General features: G+C 39.1%; 1 protein-coding gene across 5 annotated transcripts in view; it reads right to left on the bottom strand.

The window, feature by feature from the left end:
- The window catches only part of TENM1 (teneurin transmembrane protein 1), a 770,840-nt gene that overhangs the window by 58,636 nt on the left and 695,926 nt on the right, over window positions 1-16,278 (bottom strand). For all 5 annotated transcript variants that reach the window (XM_063170577.1, XM_063170580.1, XM_063170579.1 and 2 more), the window contains 4 exons: window positions 13,947-14,214; window positions 8,492-8,635; window positions 3,641-3,890; window positions 2,766-2,786 (listed from right to left, as the gene is read on the bottom strand). In XM_063170577.1, coding sequence (XP_063026647.1) covers window positions 2,766-2,786; window positions 3,641-3,890; window positions 8,492-8,635; window positions 13,947-14,214 — 683 coding nt within the window. The remainder of the gene's footprint in view (window positions 1-2,765; window positions 2,787-3,640; window positions 3,891-8,491; window positions 8,636-13,946; window positions 14,215-16,278) is intronic.

Genomic DNA, 16,278 nt, shown 5'->3' with positions numbered 1-16,278 from the left:
CTGAAAGTCGAGCTGCATCTTATTATCTAGTAAGACTAAGTTTCTTTTTCAGTGCAAAGTTAATTTCCAGTTAGAAGAAATTTTTTAAGCACATGGCACACCATGCTAGTGTCCTGAGCCTGCTGAGCCTGCAGTGGGGCCTAACTAAAAATCCAGAGAGAGCCTTTAAATCACACAGCTGGTTACTGAAATGGTGGGAGAGAGGCACAGACTGAGAGTTCAGGTGCTCAGAAAATATTTTTAACAACTACTGTGTTCCTCTAAGGGGAAGGAGGAGATTTCTGGAAAGTGGCTGGGTTCTATATGCCCAGTTAGATTAAAGAAATTGCAAAAAATATCCCCCCCTTCTTATTTTTTCAGGAGATATTTTATTAATATTAGTACAATTAACTAACACTTAGGACTGCTGCAAGAAAGTTGTGAAGTGAGTTCCTCTTCTCACCTGGGCCAGTCCTGTTTGTGGTGGGTTTGACAATGCTCAGTGATGTTCCCAGAGCTGGGGAACAGATGTGAAACACAGTCCTAGGAACCACAGGGAATGAGAGGGCAGTGGTATGATGAAAGATGAGTAAGAGGATGAGCTAAAAGCAATTAATGCCAAGGTATCACCACTATAAAATTTGTTTGTTGAAAATATCAAGAATCATTTTTGCTCTCTGGATTGAGGTCAGGAGTCACTGGCCAGCCAAATTATGACTTTTAAATAAAACATTTCTATGAAAAAAGTTGCAAGGAGAATTCTAGACTTTAAATAAACATGTTGTTCAGTATGCAGAAAGTGCAGAGAACCAGGGGTCACTCTATATTCTCCTTGTAGACACATTTTCTGTCATCCTTGTTGTTAGATTTAATAGACCAGCTGTTAGAAAACTCTTCATGTTTATGCTTAAAGCCTTGCATACTAAAATGCTTACAGAGTATAGTAAAAAATGGAACACAAATAAAAAAACTTTCTATTTTTGCAGTAGATTGTAATCAGATATAAATCTGAGTTGATTTAAATTAACCTTTTGAAAACTATATGAAGTAGAATAGGATTTAAAATTAAACTTTGCAGTACTGTTCTGTACTAAATTTTTCTCTGTACTTTTCTCCAGGTTTAGTTTCAAATTTTTACTAGTTAAACAGCTTTGCTATAGCTTAATAAAATCATGATGACAAGAAAAACAAATGGGATAAGGTATTTGGAAACCCCAAAAATAAGATCAGTGGCATTTTCTGTTTACTGGTTGCCAAACTCTCCCTTTTTACACAGTATTGTCTTTTTTACATGGTAAAAAGAACTCTTTTGGAGGCTAAAAGTTATGTAGAGGAACTGGATTTTGAAGCCTTTTCCTGTCCGGACTGTCAGGAGTCATCTTTTACCTGCTGCTTCTACATGTTTCTTTGAGCATTCTATAAATTTCCACCATGACTATATCCTTTACAGCCTCAAGAGAATGGCACACAGTGGGATTGTTGAGTACTCCCCTATGACCTCAAAGACTACATTAACTTCAAGTGATTTCCTCTTATTTTCTATAAAATTCGCTTGGACAGAACAGTGACAGAGACATTATTATTGTAATTAATAGGGCTGGAGTACTTGATATTGTCGTAATTAATTAAGGTTGCAGCTCATCTCAAGAAACAAGTACTAGTAATCAGGTATTAAAAAGAAATAAAATCTACTTTATGAAAGAAACCTCTAAATGTAAAAGCTGCTTTATGCTTTGAATGCATTATAGAGAAATTTAGTTTACAAACATACTGGTCAGTTTAAAGCAAGTGGAAACAACCCTTCAGTTAAAAAATGGAACTTTGCACTTACCAGCTAGGAATTATTCTTCCTTTTTAAGTTTTAATTGTAAAATATATGAGATGTGACATAATCTGGTAAATAATTTACAGTATTCAATAGCAGTCCTGTGGCTAAAGTGAGCAATTCCAACCAATACTCTCATGCTGTAAACACAGCTCAGTCCACACTCTGCTCCCTACTATGCCATGCAGTTACTGTTTCATACTGTACTAGTGCTGGTTTATTTATCTCATTTAAGTACTGGAATGCTAAAAAGTTTATTTCTAAGGAGACAGAGTGCCTTGCTGCCTCTTTCTAGCATGCAACATCACTTCTGCAGCTGGACTGTTGGAACCAACTCCCTCACCGTCTGTCGCAGAAGCCGAATGTGCAATGTTCATTCCTTTAAAGAAATCCCTAAATTGCAATGCTAAAATGCCAGCTGGAAGGGGAGAAAGCCACTTGCTTTGTCTTTAACTGGAGCAGCAAGGACTGAGCTTTGACACAGCAGCTTCAGTTCTGGGCTCTGCTGCGCACTCTGTAACTGGCAGGTTTTAAAGCTCATGGTACCCCAGAACCTCTGAAGCACAGAACACTAAAGTACAGTGTGTTTCTGTAGTTTTAAACTATTTTTTTAGGAGCTAAAGCTGTTGTTTCCTAGGATGGCTATATCTATGATCAGTCAAACACCATGGGAAATGGGTACGACAGCTATGAAATGTACTCTCAGTGTTCAGGTTTAAACCTGTCCATCTCTTCTTGGTGATCAGGAAACTGATTTTTAGAGGGAAACTTTACTCCTTTAATGAGAATAAATCAAACTTTCTGAACTATAAAGAAAGGTGAATTTAATTAACATTTGTATTTATTACCATTTCTATTTATTAAATTCAGAGTGTTTCTCTATATGCTGACTTTTAAAAGGACTTTTGTAAGACTGTCTCCTCGAACGTGGTTTACATACCAGTTATTACATTTTACTTACCTGTGTCTTGTGTCTCTATTCCTGGAAAGGCAGATCAGGTTTAAAAGGAAAGAGAAAGACAGGAATGTTAGTCCCTGACAGAACTGTGCTCTTTGCCTGACTGCTCACAGCCCTGTATCCCACTAACAAAATACTGTTTATCCTCTTACTTGGTATTTCTTTCTCTCAAGATGTTTCCTTTGCCCTGCCCACACATTGCCAAGTTAATTCTGAACAATCAGCACACAGAATCTTCACCAGCAATGTTAGCTAGGTGGATGTTAAAAAAGAGAAATTTCATATATTAATGTCCAAAATATTTCCTGCCTTCCCCTGTGTGCCTCAAAGGGAAAGGGAAGCTGAGGTGATAATTACAGGGGAGTCATTAAGGGCAGCCCAGGCTCAGCCTCTGGCATGTCTGTGATGCCAGGTTTGCTCCTGCCTGCTTAAACTGAGCCCCATCCTCTGCTCATGAGAGGATTAACTGCATTCATTGTAAACATGTTAAGTCTATAGGCCCAGACCTGACATGATACTCTGCATGTTTGCTGTGGAATTATGCAGCTTTCTCCAAAAATACACATCATGGTATACTTTAACTATTGGAGAAAATGTATGGAAAACCTCACAGCTTTATTAATTCTGCAATTTGCAGAAATTCATTATGCAAGACCTGTTCTACAGGCCACTTAAAGCATACTATTTAACTGATAACTCCAAGTAGGTGTAAGTTTTCTGGTAAGTTGGTTTGAGAGTTGATGACACACATGGCCACAAAGCAACCACATGTGGCTATTTCATCAAGTCCCATGGGATAAAAGCTCACCCAAGTTTTCACAGGCATATCACAGCCAGGATTATGCACACTGATCAGAGAAAGCCAATTATTTTTTTACCTTAATTCTAATATACCAATGGAATTTCCAGAGGGGAAGATCCGTCTGACATAATTGAAATCCCCAATATAGACACTTCCATCAGGCCCAGAAGCAAGTGCAACTGGGGCAAAGAGTTTGCTGTTGAGGGCAAGCCCATTGCAGTTGGAGCAAGAGACGCTCCTCTGGTGCCCGTTGCCCATCACAGTGGAGATGACTGGAGGCTGCTGGGAAATGAACATGTTTTCCCCATTTCCTTTGTGCACAATTCCTAAAGGGAGGGGAGGGAAGAAAATAGAGACAAAATAAGCACATGTATGGCATTTAAACTGTTCTGCAGGTTTGGGTTACAAAATCCTCTAGAAAACCAGATTACCAAAACAGCAACAAACATCTGATATTTTAAAGTCACAGGGTTCCCCTAATCTTTTCCAATTTTGCTCATCCCAAGCTTCACCATTTTGTTCAGCAGTGGCTAGTGGCTATTTTAAAGCCAACATCAGGAGGAAAACTCATGGTTGGTTAATGCTCTAAAAAATTGACTGCTAATTGCAGTGCTATCTGATTTCTTGGGGATTACTGCTTTAATATTCATTTTATTCATAAATTTTTATTAGGTAGCAGAGGAATTTCTTAGGCAGTTTGAATATTTAATTACAGGAGATTAATAGCAGGACCACTCTGCATTTTTCACAAAAGAGCACCGAGTGGCAGTACAAAATCAATATTCAAATTCAACTGTGAGTCCTTTATGGTATATGAAAATGGTGCCAAGTGCAGCAAAGCCAAGTCAAGAGTCAAGGAGCAATTGTGAGGCACCAGCGAGTGTCTTCCCAGCAATATCCTCCCTTCTGCCATAAAGGCTAGAACAGGTTATTCTAGCACTGCTCTGCAGCATACACTGTTTAAAGTCTTCCCAATTACTAGGTTGGTGATACTAGAACTAGTACAAAGATGTATTTTCTCAAGCTGACAGCTATAGTGTTTATTTTAAGTAACAATGTGGTAATATATTTAAGAAGTATCTTTGAAATGACATGTTATTGCAAGAATTTGGCTACTGCAAACAGAAGATAGGTATTCTTTTAGATCCTAGTCCAAAATTTCTTATTTCCCTTGAAAGGCCCAGTACTTCATCAGAACATTGGCTGTATTAAAGGAACAAACACAAGGGAATTTACTTTCTGGAGGACTCCTGCTGGGAAATGAGAATATTCTAGACACTGCAGGAAATGCATGTTGAGACATGTCTGAGTTTTCCCAAGGTACAGCAAATGTATTTATGTATTGTCTCTACCAACTTCTATTTCAACTATTTGTGACTGTCAGGTAAATCTGAAGATAAAATTCACCTTGGAAATTACTGAATGTTGCCACAGCTATTTTGAAGGGAATTATATAAAAAAAAATAAATCTATGAACAATAGAGGACAGAATGCACAGATTTGTTTGAATGATGGCTTCAAAAAAAGGCATCCTGGAAATATACCAGTAAAATAAATGGCAATATTGTCTCTTATGCAGTGGACAAAAATACTACGAAATGAAGATGCCGCCCTTTGTCTGAAATTACAATGTTAAGGTAATCTTTCAACATCCTCTTACAAATGCCAGTAAATAATTAGGACTCTGGAGAATATGTTTTGCTGTCAATAAATGTAAGTGTGTGCTTAATATCAGGCTCTCAAGCTGCTGCTTTAATTTCAGTTGATGCTCTGTTGCACTGGGGTTGAAATTACCTTAAAGCATGAAGTTCCTCTAAAATTACTCCTCCTTGCCCCAGATAAATAAAAATGGAATCAGTCCACTTTCCCATCAGAAAAAAAAAATCAAATAACAACCCAAAAAATTGGTTAATAGCACATTCATTTGTATTCATGAGATGCAGGTGTCTTTAAAAGACATCAGTGTAGGAACTAATATTTATGGTATCTGTTTTCTTCTTGATTATGAGAAATGCCCTGATGATCTTCCAAACTGACAAAAACCTTGGTACCAGAAAACATTAAGCTCTAATCATGTCACAAATTAGAAGTGATCAAACCACCAAATTGGTGAGGAAAAGAAAGTGGGAAAAGAGCAGAGGAGTGTAGCTGAGAACAGGATGCGATCCTTTGTTAACCTAACAGCCAGACTGATGCAAAACTGCATACATTTAAAGAAACTGAGCTTCCAGTGACAGCCACATTGGAACAATACTTGTTATTTCACATCAATTCTGCTGGAATCAGGCAGATTTTTTTTCTTTCTTTTTGTAAATCCTTACATCTGGCAGTAGAACACAGTTTTCACTTGCTAAGGTTTCTACATGTCAATACAAGTACTTCCACATTACTATGAATGGCAAGTCTGTAAAATTCCATCTATTTCTTGTAATTCAGTTTATTTTGTAGCTTCTCAAAAATGAGTGACCTTCATGGGGAGGGAAAGAAGAGTATTTACCCTGGCTCTAAGCAGGAATGCTGTGCACAGAAGCAGACCTGCTGGGCAACCAGGCTAACAGCTGAAGTTAGATATAAGCTCTTCAGGATTAGTAAATCAAGCAAAATGCTTCCACTTTTAGTTTGAAAATAAAATTGCAATTTGCAGTAGAGAATGTTATATTCCAATGATGTTTCTGTAGTTAATCCAGTGGCAGTGTTTCAAAATCATAAAAGTTTCATCCTTCTAAAAAGAGCAGTTCTTCATACATACATGGAGGAGGAGATGCTTTAATTAAAAAGTGAAAAATCTTAATATATTCGTACTCAAGCAGGCTACTCAATGCTTTTCATATCTGTCATGGTGGCATGGAGGTAAGTCTAAAATACATAATTCTAGTCTGAATCATATTCTTGTCCTTATTTAAAGCTCATGTTATATATCTGAAATGGAAGTGCAGTTCACTTGTTTCTATAAAACCAGAAGCACACTTGTTATTTTTATCCTTTTGGTTACCACAGTTCATTATTTTGTTTTGTTGCTTTAATATGAACCTACAGGCTGCTCTGGCAGGTGTGCACCAGCTTTGTTATAGTAATTGTTTTTCTGCCCTTAGCTGTTTTTCTAGCTGGTGTCAAAGAGCGAGATCTGGGTGCTCAAAGCCTGTAACAGTCCTGAGGAACCCCTGGCACATCCCTGAGCCTGGGCTTTGCCAGCTGCCTGGAGATGCTCTGACATGCAAACTGCAAACAGAAGAGCCCCTGGATTTCAAGTCAGATGTCCCTATGCCCTCTCCTTCCCTCCTGTGTCTGCAGGTGATGGGTAAAGGTGTTTGGCAGCTTTCTCTGTCTTCAGCCTTGATGGTGTCCAGCACAGGGGGAACACGTGAGGAAGAGGAGCAGGTGCAGGGAGCTGCACATTCCCCATCCATGCAGTGGGCACAGCCCAGCTGATCTGAGAGGAGGTGGCTTGGGGCTGACAGCTCAGGGCTCTCTGGCATTCTCAGCCACCCAGGTTCCTGAGATGGGGACAGGAACCAATTTGTCACCACACTCCTCGTGCTCAGGAGAGCAATGGCTTAGCCCAGCTTGGATTATAATTGTGTACTTTACAAAATCTCAGAACATGTTAGTGCCTACAGGGTGAATTGTGGCAGTAACCACTGCAGTTATCAGATAGTCATATAAATTAGAGTTACTGCCAGCAATTTAGTCTTGAAATTAAACTATGCAAGTGGTAAATTGGCACTAAGGAGCAGACTATGGGACTCACAGTTGGGGGCTCAGCTGACTGAGGTCAGATTTCTCTTTGTTAAATGTCAATAGCTGGCATTTAAAAGAGACAATCTATACAAACCAATAAGACAGGGAATGAAAGAACTGCTGTTTAAAATGTCAAACTATTTTAAATCAAAACAGAAATCCAGATAATTTACAAACTAAATCTGACCTTTTGTATTTGGAATATTTATACTGTAGCTGTGCATTCAACAACAGAACTTGTAAAACTTGAGAGCCATACATCTGTGCATGCATCTTCATCAACAGAAATTTGCAGATGGAAATAGATTTTATTGGACTGACTCTCAGCTGGAGCAAATTGAGAGAACTTTTCTGAATCCAATACTCTGTTGACTTCTAAGTGCTAAAATATGACCTCAAGTTTCTCTTCTAGACAATGAGATATCTGTTTATTGGCAAAACCATATATAGTTACAATAACTTATCTACAAGTATTGTTTTAATAATTTAGTTCCACTAGTTCCTGATCACAGATGGTCATAGAGGAAAAGAAACCCCCCCAGGTGTAAAATAAAAGCACTGGAAAAAAATATTCAAGCCTCCATAGCTGAAGAATATCTCTGCAGGGTTAATGTTATGACACCAAAAGCATTTACAGAGTTTTTTACTAATGCTTTGAAATGTGTTGGATTGCTTTTACTAAGGAGTGACTTACTGTGCTTCTGCACTGAGTGGGAGCCACAAAAACTGCACAGGGGACTGGCAGTGTGGCATTGGAAGTGCTGCTCTGTGATCAAGCAGGGTTTGTCTGCCTGGGGCTGTGCTGCTACAAACTGGTGGCAGCCATAGGATGAATTTGGGGTGAAGACACTTCACTGGGAACGTGACACACTACAGACTGACCTGAAATGTGGCACTTCTATACCAGCTGGGTGAGAATGAACCCAAATTAGTTTGCCCTTTTCCCATCTGAATGACCACAATGTGTTAACAATTGCAAGAGTCAGTGATATTAATGTCTAAACCCTGGGAGCCAGAACATTCAAAAAATCCTTTCAGATGGCATTTACAGTTCAGCTCTCAATACATGAGGGTGCACATTCAAAGAGGATTACACATTAGGAAGTGTAACACTTAAAACCTGAACAATTAATTCCTTTAAAATTTGCATTCTCCTTCTGCGTGGGCAGTTAATAAAGGAGGGACTTACCACTTTGTGGATTTAATACATGGTGTTTGTTTATAGACCAGCCACCCAGATTTGAAGCATCCATTTCAAAGCCTTGAAGGATTACTGTTCTCTTCTCCCACAGAATAAAATCAGGACATGTTTCATATTCATATCCCACCGACACTGCAAACAAATAATTAAAGATCTCTCAGTTTACCTTTTCCTCTGTGAACTGCTAGGCACTTTTTCATTCCAGGTTTTGATATTCATCTGTCAAGTAATGATGCCACTAATTTTCCTCTGTCTGATTGCTATTGTATGGTATTTTTTGAAAAAGAGTTTTAAGAGATTATTATGTTATTACTGCTATAGTTACCACTGCTTCAAAGCAAAAAATAGTCTGTGGTATCAGTTATGGATTTCAGAAGATTATAAATCTCCTCCAATGACTCCTGACTTGATTGTTCATTGCGTTTCTGCTAATTACCTGAATAACTGCTTAAACAGAAAAGAATCCATGCTAAAACAAATTGGTTTTAATTTGTTTGCAGACTATAAAAATTATAGTTAGGCAGAAATGGATTGACAAGCTGAACATTTCTAGAATTATACATTTATCTTAACAGCCTTGTGTATTACCAAGATACCTTATGAAAAATCTTGAATTTCCCTAAAGATGGTGGGTCTTGGGAACTCAAATTGACTAAAATCCTTCTCCTTTAGTTTCCATAAAACAAAACAAAACTTGAACTTTTTGATATCTCTAACATACCAAACTTTAAAAAAAATAATTATGTCTGACTTTACTGGATTTCAGTGAAACCCATTAATAAATGAAGAATAATTTTTGATATAAAATTCCATAATTTGACCTTGGAAATACTGAAATAGTTCAACCTTTCCAAAATAGAAATTAAAAAAAAAAAATTTTAGGCTACAAAATTGAAAAGATATTAAAAATTTTAATAGTTTCTTTTCACTTTTTCTATTTAACAGCTTTAGGTCTATTTTACTTAAACCATAAATAGTTTTAATAAATTTCACCTAAATTCCATTACTGTATACAATCAAAATATTCTGACCAGCTCTAACAGGGAACATTTCTGTTTGTAAGATAAATGTTTTATGGCAAACTGAAAACTGTTCCTTACAGTAACAGCTCTAGAGCTCCTTCACCGTTTTAGCAGAACCTGTCTTTGCAGCTGAACTCTGACTCCTAAAAATCACATTTCCTTAAGTACTGTAAATATTGTACATTTCAAACATTACAGGTTTCAGTTTGAGGGTCCAGCAGTCGCTTTGTCCAATTCCTCTGTTACGGGAGCTCTGACAACCAACACCAGCAAAGCTTTTGGGTTCACCCTGAGCTGAGAGCCCAAGAAAGGGCAGGGAACTTCCAGAGCAGCCACATCCTGTGCTGGCATGAGTCAGAAGGGTTCAGTAACTGAGCACACTGTTTTCTAGGTGTTAATGCAGAGAGAAGATAAAGGGTAGAGTTTTCCTCTGAAGCAACCTCACATTTGCCACCTACACATTAAAATTTTTCCTCCAGTCATGTGCTTAACACGTTCAGCCCCAGGTCAGCTGTGTGTGCCCTTCAACACAGCCCCTCAGCCTGGCTCAGGGACCTGCCAGGGACACACAGGACAGTTACCAGCTGCTGGGAGGGACCGTGCTGGGTGCTGGGCAAGGGAGGGATAACCACTCACAGAGCCTGGAATCTGCCCCCGTGGATCTGCTGGGGCATCTTTACAAGGGCTGGAGCTAACTCTGTAAACCTCAGTATTCCCTGCCAACAGCTGATGTTTCTGAGCTGTAAAATTCTCTCCAGGGGTTATATCACCCCCTTTCTTAGAAGTTCACTGCTCCCTGCTCTCATACTGTGCATAGCTGTCATTTTGTCCCCTCTCATCAGTGACAGACATATGGACTACACTCTCTGTGTGTCTACAAGCAGGTTTCTATGTGAATTTACCCATATTTATGAAAGACACCTATGCTCTGTGCTCCAAAAAGAAATATCTGTGTGATCTTAGAGCAGGGCCTCCTGATCCATCTAACTGGGAAGTCCTGGTGTTACTCCCATGAAAACTTCCTATCAGTCATTTTGCAAACAAAGTAATCAAGGCAAAGCACAACACTGGTAAAGTCAGTAGGGTGATCATAGTGCCATGTGAGAAGTATTTTGTTAGGCACAGGTTCTGAGAAATGTAATTTTGTAAGTGAAATTAAAATCTTGGTCAGCTTACCCTCGTTGTGGGGTGTTACTTTCTGATGCAATTAATTCATAGCACTTTTTTGAGGTGACTGAGATTTCATTGTATAAATGTGAACTTGAGCAACTATGGCTTTAGATTTTAAGAGTCAGCAAGTACTGTTCTTTGCAGTCTCAAAATGGATTTCAAAAGATCTACTGATCATCTGTATCAAAACCCAATTCTTTTCATACCACTATTAAGAATAGTCAGTGCCAGACCTACAGCTTAAGGGCTTAAGACATAAAAGACACCATTAACCAGAACAGTAACCTCGACTTCAACCTCCCCTGAAATATTTGTACTTATCTGCATTCATCTTCTCTGAACAATGAATAAAATTCAACCACAGCACCAGGTAGGGTTGCTGGAGAGCTCATTTATGCTCATCCCCAAGAGAGTTCATTCTTGCAGACCCCTCAGTGCTGCTGTATGGGATGCAGGGATTTGCACGAGTCTCTATGGAGTTCACAGGGGCATTTATTGAGGATTTGACTGAAATCCTTTCCCTGTGTTAGATTACAAGGGGACATAGACTTTACCACCAGACTTTTGTGTGTCAACATTCACATGGTGCTTATTTATTCAGAACAAAAAATGCTGCTTTGTCATCTCAGTTGTTACTCTGAGAAAATGGCCTCTTGTGAGGAGCTTGGGGACTGGACACATGCCAGCAAACATTTCTCCATCAAGTTTAAACAGAACCATTTGCATGGGGAAATATGCTCAGAAAGTCTTGTTTTCTGTAACTGGTTATGTGATCAGTGCTGTCAATAACCCCAAAGAAAAATATAGATGTTTATAGTATTTAGAAAACCAAAAGCAGATGGTTATAATCCTGAGTTCTAAGACTTCAACCTGCTCCAATTTAATTTAATTAAAATGAAAACTGAACAGAATGCATTATTAAATATTGGTAATATACCAGCAGAAGAAATTATTTTGACAAAAATTCATATAATGCATGCAGATAAAGGTCCCTGAGTAACTACAGTGTGTCAAATTAAATAAAGCTTTATTGGAATCTAACAAAGCATGCGAGTAATGCACTTAAAATATCAAGATTTTTGCTTCTATTTTGAAAGAAGCATAATTAACCTAACTCCAAGGAATAAAAAAAAAAATTAAGCAGCAATTAAATAATTTAATAGCTGTGAACCCAGCACTATTGTGCAAACTTTATTCATATTTAAACACATGAAGCTCATCTACTCCTAATTTGGGAAACTAACTGCAGTATCATTTCATGAGACGCTATGTATTTGAATTAACATGTTTTAAAGTCTGGATATGTACTGGATTTCCCAATCACTAGAGGACTCTTAGATGATGCAGTGGGAGCAGTGTAGCCAACTATTCCCTGTCAAACATGAGACAGTGACAGCCTCTGGACACAGGGCACACGTAGCTGTGCTGGGGAAAGCCCCAGGTGGCACCTGAGACCCACCTGGTCCTGCCTGATCACCCATGGCAGTGCCAAAGGGCAAGCTGGAATACTTCTTTTATTTCTGGAGTTGCACAAATATGTGCCAACAACTCACCTGATATCTTCCCTTGCTGCAAAAACAAAAGGAACTGGTATCAGCAATGGGACAAGGCTGGATTAGCCCTCTCACAGGGTCTCTTGTATCTCAAGAGGCTGAGAAGGGCACTGCTGCTCCTTGCCACACACCACACCTGGGATGTTCAGAACCTTGGTGGCTGCAGTGCCAGCACCTGACTGACTCCAGGAAAAAGTTGGGGAGTCAGTTTCTGAGGTTGGAGTTTGGACTTCTTTAGGCCAATGCAATATGTGAGCTACAGCTGGAATGAGAAGATCTGAGCTTCTGCATGAGCATTCATAGCAGATCAGGAAACTAATGAAGCCAAAAATGTATCACTTATTCCTTGGTTGCTTCAGTTTTCAGCTGAATTTGTTCCTGATCTGGCTCATTTCACAATCAAATGAATGTGAGTGGTGGCCCATGGGTAAGGAGAGAATGTGGGACTGTCCCTGCAGGCAGCAGCTCGTGTTGTGTAGGGTCAAGGAGACAGCAGGACCACAGCTCTGAAAAAACCTTCATCTAACCTTTCCTTAGCATACTGCATTATGTAATCACACTGCACAGCTTGGTGTCATAACCCATCATGGACATCCCTGTCTGTCTATGCCTGCATCATTCTCAGGGAAGAAATGCCAAGGAAAATGCTGAAATGCTCCTTTTCCCCACTGCCTCCCCACAGAGGCACCTCCCAGACCACCTGTCTGGGAGCACACAGCAACACTGTCACACACCAGAGCCCTAGGAGCTGCAGAGCCTGCCTGGCACCTTTTGCCTCTGCACAGGCCACTCTGCATGGGCAACACAACAGGTCCTGAAGGAAGTTCCTGGCTGCCCCTCAGAACAGCATTTTCATATGTGGAATGAAGCATATTCCTTGAGAGGGTGCACAGCTCTGTCACCCCTGCTACTCTTCCCTGACAGCCTGATCTGCCAGTGCTGCTGCTTATTATTGCCCTAAAAAAAGCAAACAGAACTGCTACCGAAGTGAATGGGGTTGATTCACAATTCTAAGCTTTGCTTGTAAAGTAAGTAATTCTAATACAAAGCATCTATCAGTCCATTAAACAACATAACATCAAATTAAATTAAAAAATAGAAAGCCCTTAAAAAAACAAATAACAAAATTAATGAAAAAAAAATGCTGGCTAAATAAAATGTGTTTGCACAGACAGCACTTTTGTAGCAACTCTCAGAATAGCCTGTGCTGCTTGCTGAACAAAGCCTATGAAACATGATGATTTTTGGATAAACATCTTTAAACAACAAATCAATTAGTTTTAACTATTGGGGACATGAAACATAGTAAGAAAAGATGCCCAAAAGTTAAAATTTTGAAAACCCTAAGTGGAAATGACATTTTAAATGTCACAGCCAAAAAATGACAGAAACAATGACACACCAAAGGTCATATTCAGAGTAACATTCAAAAACAGAGACAGCTGAATATAATGCCATTAGTACATAACCATTCTCTGAGGGAAAAAGGAATTTTCAAATTGATTAAATTAGAAAGATGACATTGGAAGAACAAGAAAATAAATGTTCTTGGGAAATCATACAAGTCACTTCAGTGACTTTAGCTAAAGAGGCATTTGATTTAAAAGAATGTAGGAGCAGCAACAAAATTTATCTGCCATATTTTCCTGGCTTGATGTATGTGAGTGCTTCTGCTTACATCAAGGTGATTGTACATACCCATTGCCTCAGCCAGACCAGAAACCTTCTGTCCATATATATCTGTCTTATTCCAGGCAAACGTGTACACCAAATTGGCTGCAGCAGGAAACCACTTCTGAAGCAGACGACCTTCAACAGCAACGATCAGATGGACTTTGGCCATTCCAGAAGGGATGGTTGAGTGGGTCAGAATAATGCGCAGCAAAGTTTTATACCCCGGGGTCCGACTGCTGAGATAACTGAGCTTCACAAAACTTGAAGGAATTGCAATTTCCTCTTGGACCACCTTGGAAAAAAACAGATCATTGTATCTATAGCCAAGAAAAATGTAAAATTGTAACAGTAAGACAAGGCAATTATTTCACATTTCACAATTATGATGTGAACACACCACCACTGAAACAATTGGGTTTATTTCAGCATTGCAGTAGTCAGGCACAAATGGCAAAATGTCCAACATCAGACACTGCTTGGTCAACCTACTGGATTGGCAGGCTGTTTGATAAAGAGCCTCTTCCTCTGATGCTTTTCTCTACTGGGGAGCAAATACTGCATCCATGCACATATTCTTACATATAAGCTGCACAGCTTTACCTTGTCTTAATTACTTAATTTACTTAACAAGTGCTCTTAACTGGAATACAGTAAAATTTTTTTAAAATATACACACAGCTTCTATCATACACATTGTGATGTAAAGATACTATCCTGCTTTGGAGACAATAACTTTAACTTGGGGAGTGTTAAGAAAGAAAAAAATCCTTCCTGCTAAACCATCTGTGCAGTCAGGCCAAGCTCCAGCAAGAAGGGAGTATAAAGGAGCAGCATTAGGAACCTAGACAGACAACTGGGAACACACAGCAGTGAGGATGAAACAGCCTGAGCAACAGAGTCATCTTGCACACAGGTAAGTCCCCAGGGAGTGCAAGTGCACTCAAATCCCAGGGCCCTGCTGTCAGTGCTGCTGTCTGAACCATCTGGATTAAAGCAAGCTTGGATATGCCCACTGCGGGGTGGTACCAATTCCCACTGCAGTGGAGATGGGCCCTCAGCTACACAAGGACTGCAAAGGCTCTGAGCTTGTTAGGTGGAAAAAGAAATTTGGCCTTGACCTTTTGAATGATGTGGGCCTTGGAGCTACAAAAAGGGATTTAGCTCCTGATAGAAAAGAGCTTTTTCTGGGACAGACTGTGAGAAGAACAGGCAAGACACAAGAACAGCTTCTTGGAGGGTGCTACCATAGTCACTCAAAAGTCACCTGAAAACTAGACTGTGCTTAACAAGGTTAATGATGTTGGTGCATTTCTGTACTAATGAATCAACCTGTCACAATGTTAAATTCATCATGCTTGGAAAAAGACAAACTGTTTTGTTTATATTTTCCAGTTTTTAAATTTTCTTTATTTAACAATAGATTTACTTCACTTTCAACTAGTTTTATTTACACACTGCAACAGTATCACTGTCACAGCATTGCTGCAGTACAGCTGGAGGCCTGCCAGCACTTGTCGTTTCAACATATGAAATGTAGTGTTGCCAGGGAAATCCTGCTCTCTTTATTGTTCCTGATTTGCAGAGTTCCCCTTCCTTCCTGCTGACATCCCAGCTGCCCTCTCTGTCATGCATCTGACATTCCTTTTCATTTTTTAATAAAAAAGTAGGAAGAAATATTCACACATTAATACATGCTAATGTATCTCTGTCTCCTATTATTCTCAGTTAATTTTTGCTCAATTCCCAGAACCACACAATGAAACTCAACACTATGAAACCTCCAATGACAAAAAAAAAAAAAGAAAAAAGGAAAGAACTGGGGAGTGGTTTCTCAGTAGACTGCATCTTTGAGTACCCCACTGTTCAAAGAAGACCATGGCATACCTCATGTGGAGCACTGTGACCCAGTTTTTTCTTACTAGAGTGCAGCAGATATTCTTAATTTATGTTCATTAGTTTCACTTAGTACATTCTGTGAAGCAATGCTATGACCATCAACTGGATGAAGCATGATAACAGTTATGGAGGTGTTTAGACACAACTCAGTTCAAGCAGAGGTGTTTCACATGTAGAATAAAATTGCAACACTTTTATGAAGCTACAGGTACACCCCAAAGTATCTTCCAGGCTTGCTTGATGAAATTAAAAGAAAACCCAGAAGAGGTCATATTCTTTAAAATCTAACTGCTCAAACAACATACAAAAAATTAAGGGCATTAATATGACCTGAGCTGTGTTTTGTTGTGTGCTTGACTCTCACAATGTCTTTTAAGTCCCAAGTAAAACAACAGTTAATTACAACATTAATTAGAAATTACTTTAAACACTTAAGAGAGAGTCAAGAAAAAATATATTG

The sequence above is a fragment of the Melospiza melodia genome, chromosome 16, assembly GCF_035770615.1.
Source record: "Melospiza melodia melodia isolate bMelMel2 chromosome 16, bMelMel2.pri, whole genome shotgun sequence".
Lineage (NCBI taxonomy): Eukaryota > Metazoa > Chordata > Aves > Passeriformes > Passerellidae > Melospiza > Melospiza melodia.
Note: the sequence above shows the minus strand (reverse complement) of the source record. Positions and strands in the feature narration are given on the sequence as shown.